Source organism: Barbus barbus, assembly GCF_936440315.1.
Source record: "Barbus barbus genome assembly, chromosome: 22".
In the NCBI taxonomy this organism is placed as follows: domain Eukaryota; kingdom Metazoa; phylum Chordata; class Actinopteri; order Cypriniformes; family Cyprinidae; genus Barbus; species Barbus barbus.
The window spans coordinates 21,382,974-21,397,385 of NC_136750.1; the positions used below are offsets into that span (position 1 = coordinate 21,382,974).

At 38.7% G+C, this 14,412-nt stretch overlaps 1 protein-coding gene across 2 annotated transcripts in view; it reads left to right on the plus strand.

Moving 5' to 3' along the window:
• Window positions 1–429: 429 nt before the first annotated feature.
• The window catches only part of LOC306888407 (zinc finger protein ZFPM1-like), a 76,546-nt gene continuing 62,563 nt past the window's right edge, over window positions 430–14,412 (plus strand). For both annotated transcript variants that reach the window (XR_013785742.1, XM_079446677.1), the window contains exon 1: window positions 430–847. Coding sequence is in view for 1 of the 2 variants with exons in the window: in XM_079446677.1 (XP_079302803.1) it covers window positions 808–847 (40 nt within the window). In the remaining variant the exon portion in view is untranslated. The remainder of the gene's footprint in view (window positions 848–14,412) is intronic.

A 14,412-nucleotide genomic window follows, 5' to 3' on the forward strand; every position in this document is an offset into this window, starting at 1 on the left:
TATCTATCTATCTATCTATCTATCTATCTATCTTAATTCAATAATAATTCAATAATATTATTGAATGGGATTAGAATGTATTTTATAATTATTATTATTTATAATAATATAAAATATATTATAATAAAGTATGATTATTATGTATATATAATCGTTTATACATTATTTATGCAATAAAAAATTATAATGCTGATTTCAAAACGAATAGTGGTAAATAACCAAATTGTTTTTTGAATAGCCCATCATGTTTTTCCGTATACGGTCGCTCATCCTTAAGAAAATTGTTTTGCATGCAAACGAGGCACACATTGCATGTCTTGCACTGATGGAAGTCTGATGTTAGGAGCATCGAGAGCTTGCTGGGAGCGCGAGCGCAGTGTGCGGCGTGCGGCATGGCATCATACGCAAGGGGCGTGACGGAGGCGTGTCAGAACATATCAGCGCCACTGTTTCATGTGTCGATCGAGCCCGAGAACTGCGCTCTCTCTGTGCTTCACCGGAGTAGACATAAACAAATCATTAAAAGCTAAAGGTGTAGTTTTCTCCAGCAGCATACGCGTTGTCAGGGCTACACCGGCAGAGTTTATCGTGGTTAACGGAGAGGATATATCGCTCCTCTGGAAAGACGTCGAAAAGTAACTAAGCCTCACTCGGCCACAGGTAGCACTTTCGGCTCTGAATATCAAAGTACAGGTCATGCGGGTGTCTTCGGACGGGCCGAGAGCTGTGATCCAGTGCTGCTGTTACTGCTAGTGACCCCGGTGGACTGATCGCTTTTGCCGCAAGCTCAGCAGGAACGGAGTAAGCATGTCCCGAAGAAAGCAGAGCAAACCCCGGCAGATCAAACGTAAGCGTTTAAAGTTTCTCTAGTACCGGTGCTGCTGTTGTGAATGGTGACTCGTTGTAAAAAGTGTGTGATATAATTCATATGACTGGATAGCGTTGTTTTTTTTTGGAGCGCAGCGTTTAAACAATTTCGTGGAAACTGACAAGATCTTTCTATTAACACGAGACAAATGGCACACTCTAGATGTGTGAGCGGTCTGTTCAAACAATGCTGGTGTTTTAATGGTTTTAGAAATGGCTACATTTATTTACAACTGCCATAGTAACTAACGGCTTTTAGGACGCGCAGCACTTTTATTGAAAGCTCGCGGCACACGTCAACGCAGCTGAACAAACTCGCGCGTCAGTTTTCAAACCCAGCGGCGATAATTGTCTAATAAACGCGTTTTATTTTACTTTTTAATTCGTAAAAGTGCTTTCGTCTGCTCCAACCAAAGTGTAACCCCGGCTTCCTGTATAATACTGTTGTTGAAACGTCACTGTTCTCTGAAAAAGACGATATGAGCTCAGATAAACAGCGATCCGATCCCAGTCGAGATAAGGATTAAAATTGGATCTTTTATTTGTTTTCTGTCTGTGGCTGCACGGAGGCTGCTGTTGCATTTTCCTCCGGCTTTTCAGTTCTCTTTCCAGAGATGAGACGTCAGATAGCGCGCCCAGCTGATCTCTCCACACGATAGTGGATTACAATTACATCTTTTTTTCATCTGTCCATTTTAACCCTACAATGTGCAGGCACCATTAGTTGGTCTTAAAATGAAATTTTTACGATTTTATTAAATATATTATGTTCTGTCATTATTTGCATGCTGCAAACGTGTGACTTACACACAAAAGGAGAAATTTTGAAGAATATCTTGGTTGCTGTTTTCCATTTAATGACAATGAATGGTGACCAAAGACGTAAAGCCTTGAAAACGATGCAATATAGTGACTAGCGCTATATCTTGTCACTTTTCTGAGAAAAGTAGCAATGTTTCATTCATTTGATACAATTCACAAATCCAATCAGAATTACTCGTTTATAACTCAAACTGACTTGGTTCTTGAGTTGAACTGAACTGGTCTCAGCCATTAACAGCTCACTCCAGTGAAAGATTATTAATGAATAACACTGTTAGTGAAAAACAATCATGTGACTTATTGTGCGTTAGTCTTATCAGCCACTTTTATTATACTATTGAGATGATCGTACCATCCGTTTTGACACTTGACATCTTCGTTTATCGTTAATTGTGATTGGCAAAAAGCAAGCGGGAGATTCTTTTGACTTCCAGTGATGAAAGAAAGTCATACAGGTTTGAAACAACGTGAAGGTGACATAAATTCATTTCTGATTGAAGTAACCCTTAACATTTTGTGGTTGATAAATTCCTAAAGTAAAAATCAAATTCATTGACCCCTGCCTCTCCCTCTCTTTCTGTGAAAAGAACCAACAGCGCTGAAAAGTCGTTTTGCTCTGGTGCCAGGCGCTGTTTCAGTTCTTCATCCAGAAGAGATGCTTTCAGGCGATAAGCACAGTAGCAATATCTTGGAGGTTGAGTTAGAAAGGGCTGCTCAAAAAAATAAATATTAATGCGATTCAAAGGCAGAAAGCGACTCTTGAATAGGAAAGAAAGATGGTTTGATAAGGCAGCATTAGCATATACCACTGAGTGTTAACGGACGGTATCAAGGTTTGTTTAAGTGACTGGAGAGTTATACGAGCACGTTGGCCAGTAATGCCAATGACCTGCTGACCCATGAAGGCGTTCTCTTAATTGTGATGTCTTATCTGATATAAAGCTATCTCTGGTTGGTTTCTGCAGAACTCATTTTCTTACCTAGAGGCAGCTGCAAACAGTAGAACCAGCGTTACTACTTCAGGCCAGTCATAGCTGATGTTTTGAACGATTCAGTATAAACATTCCTTATCTTTCCTGAAACATTGAACCCCGTGAAGATTTCATATCTGGTGGCTTTTGAAGTACACATTGCCAGCTCTACAAGTCCCCCGTTTATGTCCCGTTATGAGTAATGAAGATGGAAAAGTATCTCAGATTTGGCACCAGATCACCCCAAAGGTGAGTCCCCCCATTACCAAACTCGGGAGCTTTTATGGACGTTATATCGCCCCTCTTATCTCACCTTTTCGCGTATGTAAACGTGAAGACGATTGTGTATAAAAAGTGTGCGATTGCGTTGTTTTGTTACACTCTAACTGGAAGGATTACAATCCTGGCCTCTCTAAAAAAGGTATCCGGTATCATGGAAGACTGTGTTGAGAGGAAATATTTTTGTCTTTTGTGCGTCACTCTCCCAATGGTGAAGATTTTGCTGATAGATTATCCATCCCTCCCTGATGGCGAGATTAGCTCACGGCCTTAGCGGGGCCACATCCCAGGGCTTATATTTTGGTGGTTGAGATGGGAGACAAGATAGGCAAGGCGGCGATCTCTGTGGAGATAGTCCCAACATCGAGGGGGGTGGAGGAGATTGGGATTATAATTACATTTGGCTGAAGCGTTCTCATCTTTGTCATGTTTGTGTTGTTGTTGTTTGGGACTGGCTGGGTGTATCTCTAGATAAGTTAAAAAAAGAGAGAGCGAAAAGCAGATAAGGGGAGAGTAGGATGTCAGGGCTGATAAGGGCTGGGGGAGAGAGAGGCAGGAACAGAAATGGTAGATGGATGTATGCTGCGTTTTAAAAGCAGCTGCCTCAGTGAGATCGCAGGGGCTGATAAGCGAGCCGTTGAGATGATTGGGAGATAACAGAGAGGAGATTCTCACAGATAGCAGCCGAGTGACATCATTCAAACAGCTCGAGGTTGGCGTGAATTATACATGAGCTCCCAGAATTTGGTGTCAGCAGCTAGAGGATGTTTGAGAAGCCGGGGCCAGACAATGCACTTGTTTGAGTTACCACCTCCTGTACCTTGGGCTTGCACTTTTGAAAGTGTGGACAACTAATGGGATCTCTTCCTGTTTTTGTTGAAAGTGCTCTCAGAGCTTTTGCTGCTGTCAGGTTCAGCGTCTCTGGGTCATTTGACCCCCAAGGTCTAATACTCAGCCAAAAATATTGAAAAGAATGAGAGATCATAGGCTTTCGCACACATATTTTCACACATACACACACACTGTTGCGTCTTGGTGGTTTTGCTTGTTTGTTTTCCTTCTTTGTTCTGCTTTTAGCTCGATGTGAACTTTTGATAAAGCCTGGGGCCTGATCTCCGGTATAGATAGAGATCGCCAAGTGTGATAAGAGTTGTTATCAGCGCAGAGCAGGCAGGAGCTGAGGCTCTGCTGCAATAACAAAGCTACACGTAAGAACAGGAGGGCCCTGGACCCTGGCAATCAGTTCCAGCCCTAATGTGATTAATGTTGTTGTATAATTAGATGATAGGTGTGAATGCATTTTTTCCTCTCCCCTTAGTTACTCCCCCACCCTTGTGTTTTTCTCCTAACAACCATTGTGGTTGATTAATTTAATTAAAACTAATTCCACATATTACTCATTGTAGATCTTGTTTTAGATAGCATTGAGATGCAAGGTTTTTTTTTGTTCGTCGATGTTAATCTGCAGGGTGCATTTTGGTGAAAAACAGTGAAAAAAAAAAAGTATTCAGCTCTACGCCTTGCGAAAGGAAACAAGAATGTGGCGTCAGCAGTATGGCTGAAATGTTGATTTGCAGCAAGATATTAGATACTGAGTGATAGTGGGTGCAATGAACACTGTGAGAAAGTTATAAAGTCTTTATAATGTGTTGCAAAGCCAAGGACGTCTTTCATGATTTTGATAAAACATGATTATCAATGATTTCTGGTATCTGATCAAGCAGGTTGTTAAGATCTTCAAAGTCCTGCTTTTAATGATTGTTACTTAATAATGCATCTTGCGTTTGAACTGCATGTGCTTATAAATACTAATATTGTGGTAAAATGAAGACACAGCCAATTATTTATATTTACACAACCCTTTAAAACTTTGGGGACTGTAAGACTTTTAATGTTTTTGAAAGAAGTTTTTTATGCTCACCAAGGCTGATATGATTAAAACTACACTAAAACCAGTAATAATGTGTTCCTGTGATAGAAGCTGATTTTTCACCAGTCATTGCTCCAGTCAGTCAGAAATCATTCTAATATGCTGATTTGGTGCTCATGAAACATTTCTTATTATTATCAATGTTGAAAACAGTTGTGTTGCTTAATATTTCTGTAGAAACACTGATGTTATTTCAGGATTCTTTGATGAATTAACAACATAAATGTTATTGTGATTGTATAGGTTTAACACCGATGTTTCTAGTGAGCCCAAATTATTTTTATGTGAATCTTTGTTGCTTTCTGCTGACAGATCTTGGTCACTCAGGCCACATTCACATGAAGCCAGAGCTTTCTCTATTCAATCTTTTTTTTTTTTTCTCTCGTCTCAAGAAATATCTGCCTACACACGAAACCATGAAACCGACACAAAATTATGTAGTATACATGCCAGACCAGTATGTGGCTCTGTAATTCTGCCACAGAGATGCACTAAAAACTAGGGATGCACCGAATGTTCAGCAACCGAAATTATTCGGCCGAAAATAATAAGCGAAAAGACAGAATAAATTGTACTGAACAATAACGTGACGTGATCAAATAGAGGTACACACTAATGCAGCAAACATGTCGGCAGTGTGAAAGTATTTAAAACTGTTCGAGAAAGACACGTTACTAGCCCCAACCGCAAGAGACTGTTTAGCGCTGCATCTCATGTCTCCGATGAAAAGAGGAAGATTTGGTGGTTGATGCTGGTTACTATGATGACTGAAATCGCAAAATTGCCTCAAACGATTAGTAAATAAACTGCAGAATGTTAAGTTTTCATATACACGCACGAATTGCATGTATTCAGACAGCGCTGCACGAGCTGGCGGCGCCAGGTTTCAAAGTCCAAAGCACGAGAAAAATCTGCGCTGAAACGCAGTTGCTCGTCATTTGCTCAGTAACATTTTAGTAGTTTTTTTTAAAGACATTTGACAATGTGATACATGCGACAAACATCTTCCCAAATTCGTAATGAGAACCTGCTAAATCTGCTGTTGTCAACAAAAAGAAGCACTGAGATCAACTGAGATCAACTTCCAACTCCATCAACAAACATAAATGTTAGTTTGTAATTTTACTGTTGTTCTGTAAAAAAGTGAGACAATAATAATGATAATAATAAGTACCCTACAAATATTATTTTATTAACTTATTAACTTTAAGTTAAATTGTGCTTTGTTGATATAAGGTCTGATAGAATGTAAAAAAATGTTCAGTGTTGAGTAAATATTTTTAATTGCATAGTAATTGATTTTTTTTTATTTGAAAAGCATTACAAAACAGTAAAAAGCACATTTTGGCTATTTAATTTATGCATTGGTGAATAAAAAAAGGCAAAATAGGCCTACATGGGTTGTGGGGGATCTTCGGTATTCGGCCTTCGGCCCAGTGTTTAATTTTGTTTGGCTTCGGCCAAGAATTTTCATTTCGGTTCTTCCCTACTACAAACTTAGAAGAAGACTTGGACTATGCGCATAAACCTTGCACGCTGTATGCAAATGAACATGGAACAATACATTATTAATTATTATTAATCTGTGTTAATGTTAGTTAATAAAAAGACAATCGCTCAGTGTTTGTTCATGTTGTTGTTGCTGTTACATGCCGTAGCGGTGGCTGACTAGGGGCGAGACATCATCGTTTCTCAAAATATATGGATTGGCTGTACACACGAAAACACAAGGGTGTCGTTTTCAGATTTATCCAGTCTGGGACCTGGTTTAAAAAAATAGCGGTTTCACTCTCCTAAAATACCGGATCCATCTGGATGAAATGCTAACACGGTCCAAAATGTTTATATATACAGCTAAACGTGTCTCTGTGTGGACGGGACCTCAATCTTCAACTTGATGAAACTTGAAATTTGATCTAAAACCCAAATCTTTAACTATAACTTTTTTTTTTCTGAAATGGTTTATTTGTTCCAAATAACCCATATAGCTATCATTTTTGCAACTTATTTATTAGAATTTTGTGTAACGTGTTAATTAGTCAGCTGGTGATGTACTGATTGAAGCAGCCCATGAGCTCTCCTGATTGGGTGAGAGAGTTTGATATGTATGGACTGAAAATAATGTCAAAAAGCTGTAACTGTGAATTAAAATTTACTGTTTAGGAAGTGTCTGTTGGTTGCCACAGTGAAAACACTTTTAGGTGTTTTGATGAATTATTGCTCTTTCCTAATGTTTACGCAAAGGGAAGTCGAGTGAGTTATGATAACTGAACCCTCACTGACCCATTAGCACTCCTAAATCCTCACTTTTTCCTTTATGTAGAGTCATAAAAAGCTTGAGCTAAAAACTAAATAAAGCAGAAAGTTAAACATCCCAGTGGGTGTATTTAAACTGTCATAAACACCAATTTTTTTCTTTTATGCAATGAAATATTTGCAAAAGAATGACTATCTAATCAACCACATTTTTTGTTTGTTTGATATTTTATGTAAATATATGTAAATTATACTTGATGATATGTCATCTTATACAGTGCTGGCGGAGCTGTCAGTATGCCATCTTTCTCATCAGCATACAGTAACTCAGAAGAGTGCCATAAAAGTTGTGCGACACCCCACCAAATGCAGACATAGCATAAAGTTTTAGACGCATCTGCAGATGCGTGTGATTGTGGAGCGGTGGATGAGAATAAAATATTAATGTGTTATTAAGGATCCCGTAGCCTCTGGCCCCAATGCAATTAAAAACAAGATGGGAACAGGGCAGTAATCTTTTAATGCACTGTTATCACATAGCATCTTATGGAGAGGACTTATTTTTATGTGCCGTTTTGATAGGAACGGCGGAGGTGAGATTTGCCATCGCATGAGGGAGATTTTTTTTTTTTTTCTCCAGAAGGCTGGTGTGATAGAGTTTTCTGTGCTTTTTGGTTGGAGTTAATGAGTTGTCTTAAGGAGAATGGAGATATGATAATTTGGCCGATGTGGAGGAGCCATATTTGATGTGGATCACGGCTAACAGGGTTGATTAGATTGGCTGAGGTTTGATGTCATGTTCTTTATTTGATGTGCTTAATTGGCATGGTTGGGGGTGTGGGCCATCAATTTGATGTAACGCTAAGGGACATAAAGTTCAAGAGTGACACTATATACTGTTCCCTCCTTTAAAAGGATCAGTACGGATATCTCAAGGGGGCTTTATGCAAACAGTTCAGCTGGGTGTATTTGTCTGAACCATAAGGCCATAGATTAAATCTGTAGGTCACATCCCAATGGCATTAAGGTGAGTTTCTGTCCCAGAGTGTAGAATATAACACTCTGGGATAGTAACAGTCCTCACTGGCTTGCTTGTTATGGTTGCCAAGAGCCAAATGTAATCAGATGCACAAGGTAAGGTTTTTTACTAATTATTTAATGTGTGTTTCATTTTATACTCACAAAAGTGACACTACAGACTCCAAAATGATCTGGAAAAGTGGATTAGTGAGTTTGAATAGTGAGTTGAGATGGGTGACAAAGGTCAAATAATACAAAAACTGGCTAGAGGTTAACTTAACAGGTTTTAGATTTTCTTCCTGTCATTTATTTTTTCATCTAGCTTTTTGAACACTAATGTGTTCTGTGTGAATTCCCTAAACGTGTCAGACTGAGATCAAGTGAACCCGAAACCTGTGATTTGGCAACTTACTGAGTAAATATGTAGTTTTGCACATCCCAAGTTAATTTTTTTTTTTTTTTTTCAACTTCTTGAAGAGTTTAGCTATCTGACAGTCTGTTTGTGAGTTATATAAATATAAATAAATGTATAAACTGGCTAAAATGTTATTTTATATTTTATTACAAAAATATTTAATTTTAATTGTTAAAAGTATTTATGTGTGTGTGTGGTTTGAAAGACGTTTCTTATGCTCAGAATATTATATATTTTTTAATTGTTTTCTATTTGAATTCTATTTTATTCTATTTTATATTTTAAAATGTAATTTATTCCTTTTGAATAAATAAATTAAATATTATAGTATGAAATTAAATATAAAATAATACACAATTTAAATGATAGAGTTTGTAGAGTTTTAGAGTATATGTAGTTGTTCTTGCTTCTTTCTTAAGACCGAATGGTCGATTATATATCGATTATGGTCAACAATCGATTGAGTGGTCGGTTTTGAAAATGTATAGTTTTGCACATTTCTACTATAAACTACCACTGGCCTGTTGTAAAATGTGAAAGATAAATGCTGTCTTGAGTATCTCTATTGCTCACGGTGCGGAGAGCTCAGGCTTGGGTGTTATATGCCAGGCAGGAGGTTCTTGTGGGAAGGGAACACCGGGCATGTTTCATAAGGAGAGGCGGAAAGAGAAGAGATAAGCACAGAAGGGCAGCTGGGACAAAGGCCCTAGAAAGAGGAGAGGTTAGACCGCCTCCAGGGAGCCACCCCTGAACAGAGGTGGTCTAGACCAGAGTGGCTCCTCTTTCTGCTCTCACACACTCCACTTGGCCGGCTCAAGAAAGAGAAGGAAAACAGCTAGAGATCAGCCTCAGATCTCTTCCAGCTTCTGTTTGAGAAGTGTTTGCTATGTGAGGTATGTATCAGATCAGTTTGTGTGTAAGCCACATGAAATGTTGCAAATGTTCTGACATTCATATATTCAGACACAACAATTTCATAGCCGAACTCCCAACAGTACAAGTGAATTTAGCAGATTTATAAAGTGTTTTAGCCTTTTGTGTCCTTTTAATTGGCATAAAACAGTGACATGAAAGACTATATTGTGGGTGTCTTGAGGCAATATTTGGCTAGCCTTTGCAATCTATGTTGCTTCTTTATCTGTGCTATTTCTGTTCATGTTTTTCTTTTCTCACTTACTCTTCTTTCACTTTTGTCCTTTTGTTGATTCCTATTGTGAGCCCTTTAGCAAGTTGCAAACATTTACCTTACATTAGATTATTTGTTTAACACCCTTTCTGCAAAGCAATTGGAAAATACCTATAGCACCAAGTTCTAGTAGTTCTTTTAATAGTGTTTCCTATTTTAAGCACCTGGCATTTAACATATACCTGTATCAGGTGACGCTCATTTGCTCTGTTTTTACATTTAAATTGCCTTTGCCCTTATCGAACATTAAAACAAAATTCTATCTAAATCTAAAATTAATCACAAAATTTAACAATACCTGTAATTTTATATCATGATATGTTTAAATGCAATTTAAAATACTATAATATAGTATATAAAGTATAGAATTTTAATATTGGACATGAAGTGAAAATAATTTGCGGCATTTGCATTCCTACAAATAGCATTGCTTCCAATAAGTAGGTGAGCATTGTCATACTAACATGAAGGTTAGGAGGACTGTGTTTTATAAACCTGCAGAGTTGAAATGGGTGAGTTAGTACTCCTCTGTGCTGTTTAGGAATTTATTGTTTGGTCTGTGGCTTCTATTGAATCCATTTATTGTGCAATCCTGGTCCGATTCCAAAGAACGTTATCTTAACAGTATCTAAAATGAAATCTTACCTGTCAAAGGTCATCATCCATAGGGTCTTATCATTTTGGACAATCACAGAGAAAATATTATCACGATGATTATATCAAAAGACTTGTTAGTAAGTTACAGGCGGTAATCATTGAGATTTCGTGATTGTGGACTTTTGGACGTCACTCGTTTTGTTACGTACCCAGAAAGCACTCTAAAAGTCAAGGATACTTCCTCTCAGTCTGTCATTCAAAGTCCTGTGGACGATCACAATGAAAATATTATCATTACAGAGATGATTATATGATAGGACTGCCAGTATTAAAGCGGTAGTCCACCCAAAAATTAAATTATGTATGACTTTTGAATGGTGGTAACTAAACAGTTTTGGCTCCCATTGACCTCCAGGGCTCCAGACAAAAAAATCGAGTAAGGAGCCATTGGCTCCTATAAAAGAAAAACTTAGGCGCCAAATAATTTTTTTAGGTGCCACAGAATAAAAGTGGTTTATTTTATTATTATCATTTTATTTTTCCCCCCTATTTTAACATTTCAATCATTTTGTCATGTGTTTATGTCTTATCTTTTCTAGGCTTTATCAGCATTTTAATCCATCTTGTAGATGATCAGGTCGACCGGGGGACTAAGGTTCACTTAAAGTGTGAATTAAATGTCTTTTACAACTTGAAATATACAGTCACAAAGAATTGTTCGTTACACAGAATCTGTACCAATATCATGGACCATAAGCATCACTTGGCAACTGAGTGCAGTGCATCCTATAAATGTTGTCACGTCTTTCACACATTCAGTCTGTTTTTCTTCATTAGTAAAATGCAATTTTATAGGAGGAGTTGAATCATGTACAACAGAATAAGTAAAAATATTAATATGCAACAGCGCATGAATATAGCAAAACGCTCCTTTATAGTTATTTTTCTAGCTGACTGATGAGTTTATGGACACTGAGTGGTTATTCTGAGGTAAATGTATTACAATGCAATGTTTACAAGCTTTATACATTTCCTCAGTTTGAAACAATGAGCTTTTACATAAAACATTTCAGTAAGTTGTACTATAGGCTTTCTTATTGCCTCCTTTTGATCATGTTCATTTCATACTATAGTAGTAAATCGAAATATATAATGGGTTCACTTGCTGCTTTAACTGAGGTGCTAAAGAGATCGTGCCTGAGCATTAAGTGCGATACTCTCCGCTCGCGCGATCCGGACGCATACACGGACCGTGTGGACGCGGGGTACTGGTGTTTATATTACCGAAAGTGTGCGCTTGTGGTCCGCATTAAAGAGCATCCAAACCGCATCATTTGAATTTCGTAGCATTTTAAAGCTGATACTTTGTTTATTAAAAAGTAAGACAGCACAAAGCTTTTTGCGATTACTGGATGGCAAGTGCGCTTCAAATAACTGGAAGTCCATGCATTAACAGAACACAGCATATAGACTAAGATCTCGATAAGAAGATCGACCGGACAAGTGTAAATGCATCTGGTTGTTGAAACCACATATGGTAATTTTACTCCTCCCATAATATTAAAATAATAGACGTGTGAGAGCGTTTTATAGGCTATATGGCATGTTATAGTCAGATATGACAGCGCAATGCAACAAGCATCACCGCGGATGAGTAGCGGAGTATTTCTTCAACAAGCGACGCGCAAACTGAATGAACCTGAAAGTAAGCCGCAGACGCTCAACACACAATCTTCTTCATTAAAAGTAGCGATATTGAAATTAGCTGATAATTAATAAAATTATCCATTGGTTTCATTGACGTGAACTCCGTTATATTTGCATATGAAGCGGGAATTGAAGAACGGATTTATATCCGTTTTGCGAAGACACATTTATGTGGCCAAGTGTAAATGGGGAAACGTTTTAACAAATCATATAGATATCCGATCAGAGAAAATGCATGAAGTGACCAGGTGTAAACAGGCCCTTTCAGGTCTCTCTCACTGCGTTCAGCAGACTGTGTGCGGCAGAGACGAGGACTGTTTGAAACTCTTTTCCAGTAAAACTTTGATGCGCATCGTCTTATGTAAGTTTAATACGTGAACATAACAAAAGATGTGAGCGCAAAACAATCGGGAAAAAAGTCCTTTCATGCAAATTATATATAGTCTCCAGTGGCGACCTCAGCAAAAACTTCACTCGCAAATTAATATTTTTGGTCGCAAATGCGACCATTTTAGTCGCAGTTTGGAGCCCTGACCTCCATAGTATTTTTGCTCAACAGGAGCTGAAATTGTTTGGTTACCAGCATATCTTCTATTAAGTTCCACAGAGAAAATTAAGTCATGCAAGTTTGGACTGACATGAGGATGAGTAAACGATGACAGAATTTTCGTTTTTGGATGTACTATCCGTTTAAATCATAATTTAGGATGGACTTTAGTCCTCTAGGCCTGTCCCGACCTCACCTTTTCAAGTTTCATTCCGTCAATCAAAGTCTTGACTTACAAAACCTTTCACGTAAGCCCCTCCTCCATCTCTCCCCCTTCATTTCTGGCCCGCTTTCCATTACCCTAGCTCTCTCCCGTCCCCAATATCTACTGCTATCTCACTCTTTCTCCCCCGACTCGCCCCCCCCAACAACTGTCTCTCTGTAACCCTCCCGCCTCTTCTCCCCCTGTCTCCAGTCAGACCTCTAGCCTCACTGAACCAGGTCTTAGCGGTATGATAATGTGGAAAGTTGAACTGGCCCCATTACAGCTTGGCTGATGGCAGCGCCGATAAGGCCCTTGATAATGGGTGCAGATAGAGCTGACACAGCGGTCCAATAGCCAGCCCTCTCTCTCCCATTATCATTCCTGCCCACCGATGGGCTCCCAGCGCACTATCTGCTCTCCATTTCCACTCTTGCAACAGATAAGAATGGAAATACTGACTTCATAGCTGACTGATTAAAGTGTCTGCCTTTCTTGATAATACACAGATAAATTGTTTTTTTTTCTCTCTCCCTCTCTCTTTTGCTCCTTTCCTCTGTCTCTATCGCTTTCTCTCTCCTTCTGTTTCTCTCACTTCTTCCTGCGCTATCTAGAAAGGAGAGGGGCGGCAGGGAGAAAAACGTCTCCTCTGTTAATTTCTCTTTCTTTGTAGGTTTATTTGAGAAGGAGAGAGGAGGAATGGGGGGAAAGGAGGGTTATGTGGGAGAGATGGAGAGATGGTGCGGTTAATAAGAAAGTTTTGCAGGGCGGAGGAGTGTGATGGGGGAATGACTCCATTCAAGTGCCTCTCAGGGACTATTACATTTGGAATGTTGTCGACTGACACTCTACGATGCGCAATCACATCACCCATCTGCATAAACAAGCACTGCCTAAACACTCGCGCTCGGAAACACTGGGTCACCCGACCGCTTTGAATATGGAAGCGGTCTAGTAGCCGACTGACTGCTGATTTCTCACGGCGACCAGAGGAAGTAGCCAGGCATCGCGTGGGCAGCCATATCGCTGATGATGACCTCCCATCAGCAATAACACTCTCTTCCAGGGTGCTTTTTTATCACCGATTGCTTCACCGAGATACCGTGCTGATTTAACTGATTATATCCTTTTGTGTACAGTAAACCATGTCCATTCTGTCTCTCCCTTCTTGCTTCTGTTTTCCACCCATCCAGCGGTGGATTTTCCTCTCAAACTTCCTGGATCAAATTGCTGATGTCAGAGGTGTTCCATTAATGATGCAATCTAGTGGATGACCTCAAATATAGGGGGTCCTCCTGCTTTGCCCTTAAGTGGTGATGTCATGCACATGTGTTCTTATCTGGGTGGAATATCAGGGATATAGAATATAACAGATGCAATACTTTTCTTGATGCTGATGAGTGATGTTGCCTCTTTTTAGTAATTTTATTATTACTTTATATATTTTTTCAGTGCGCCGCTTGATTATCTTTAGTTAAAATTTGGCATAACAGTTCAGAGAAAAACTTATCTGAACAAAAAAAGTAAAAAAAAAAAACGCTTATTTTAAGTTAGAAAGTATAATGAAATGATAGTGATATCTAATTAAAACTTAAATATTAAATAAATTTAAA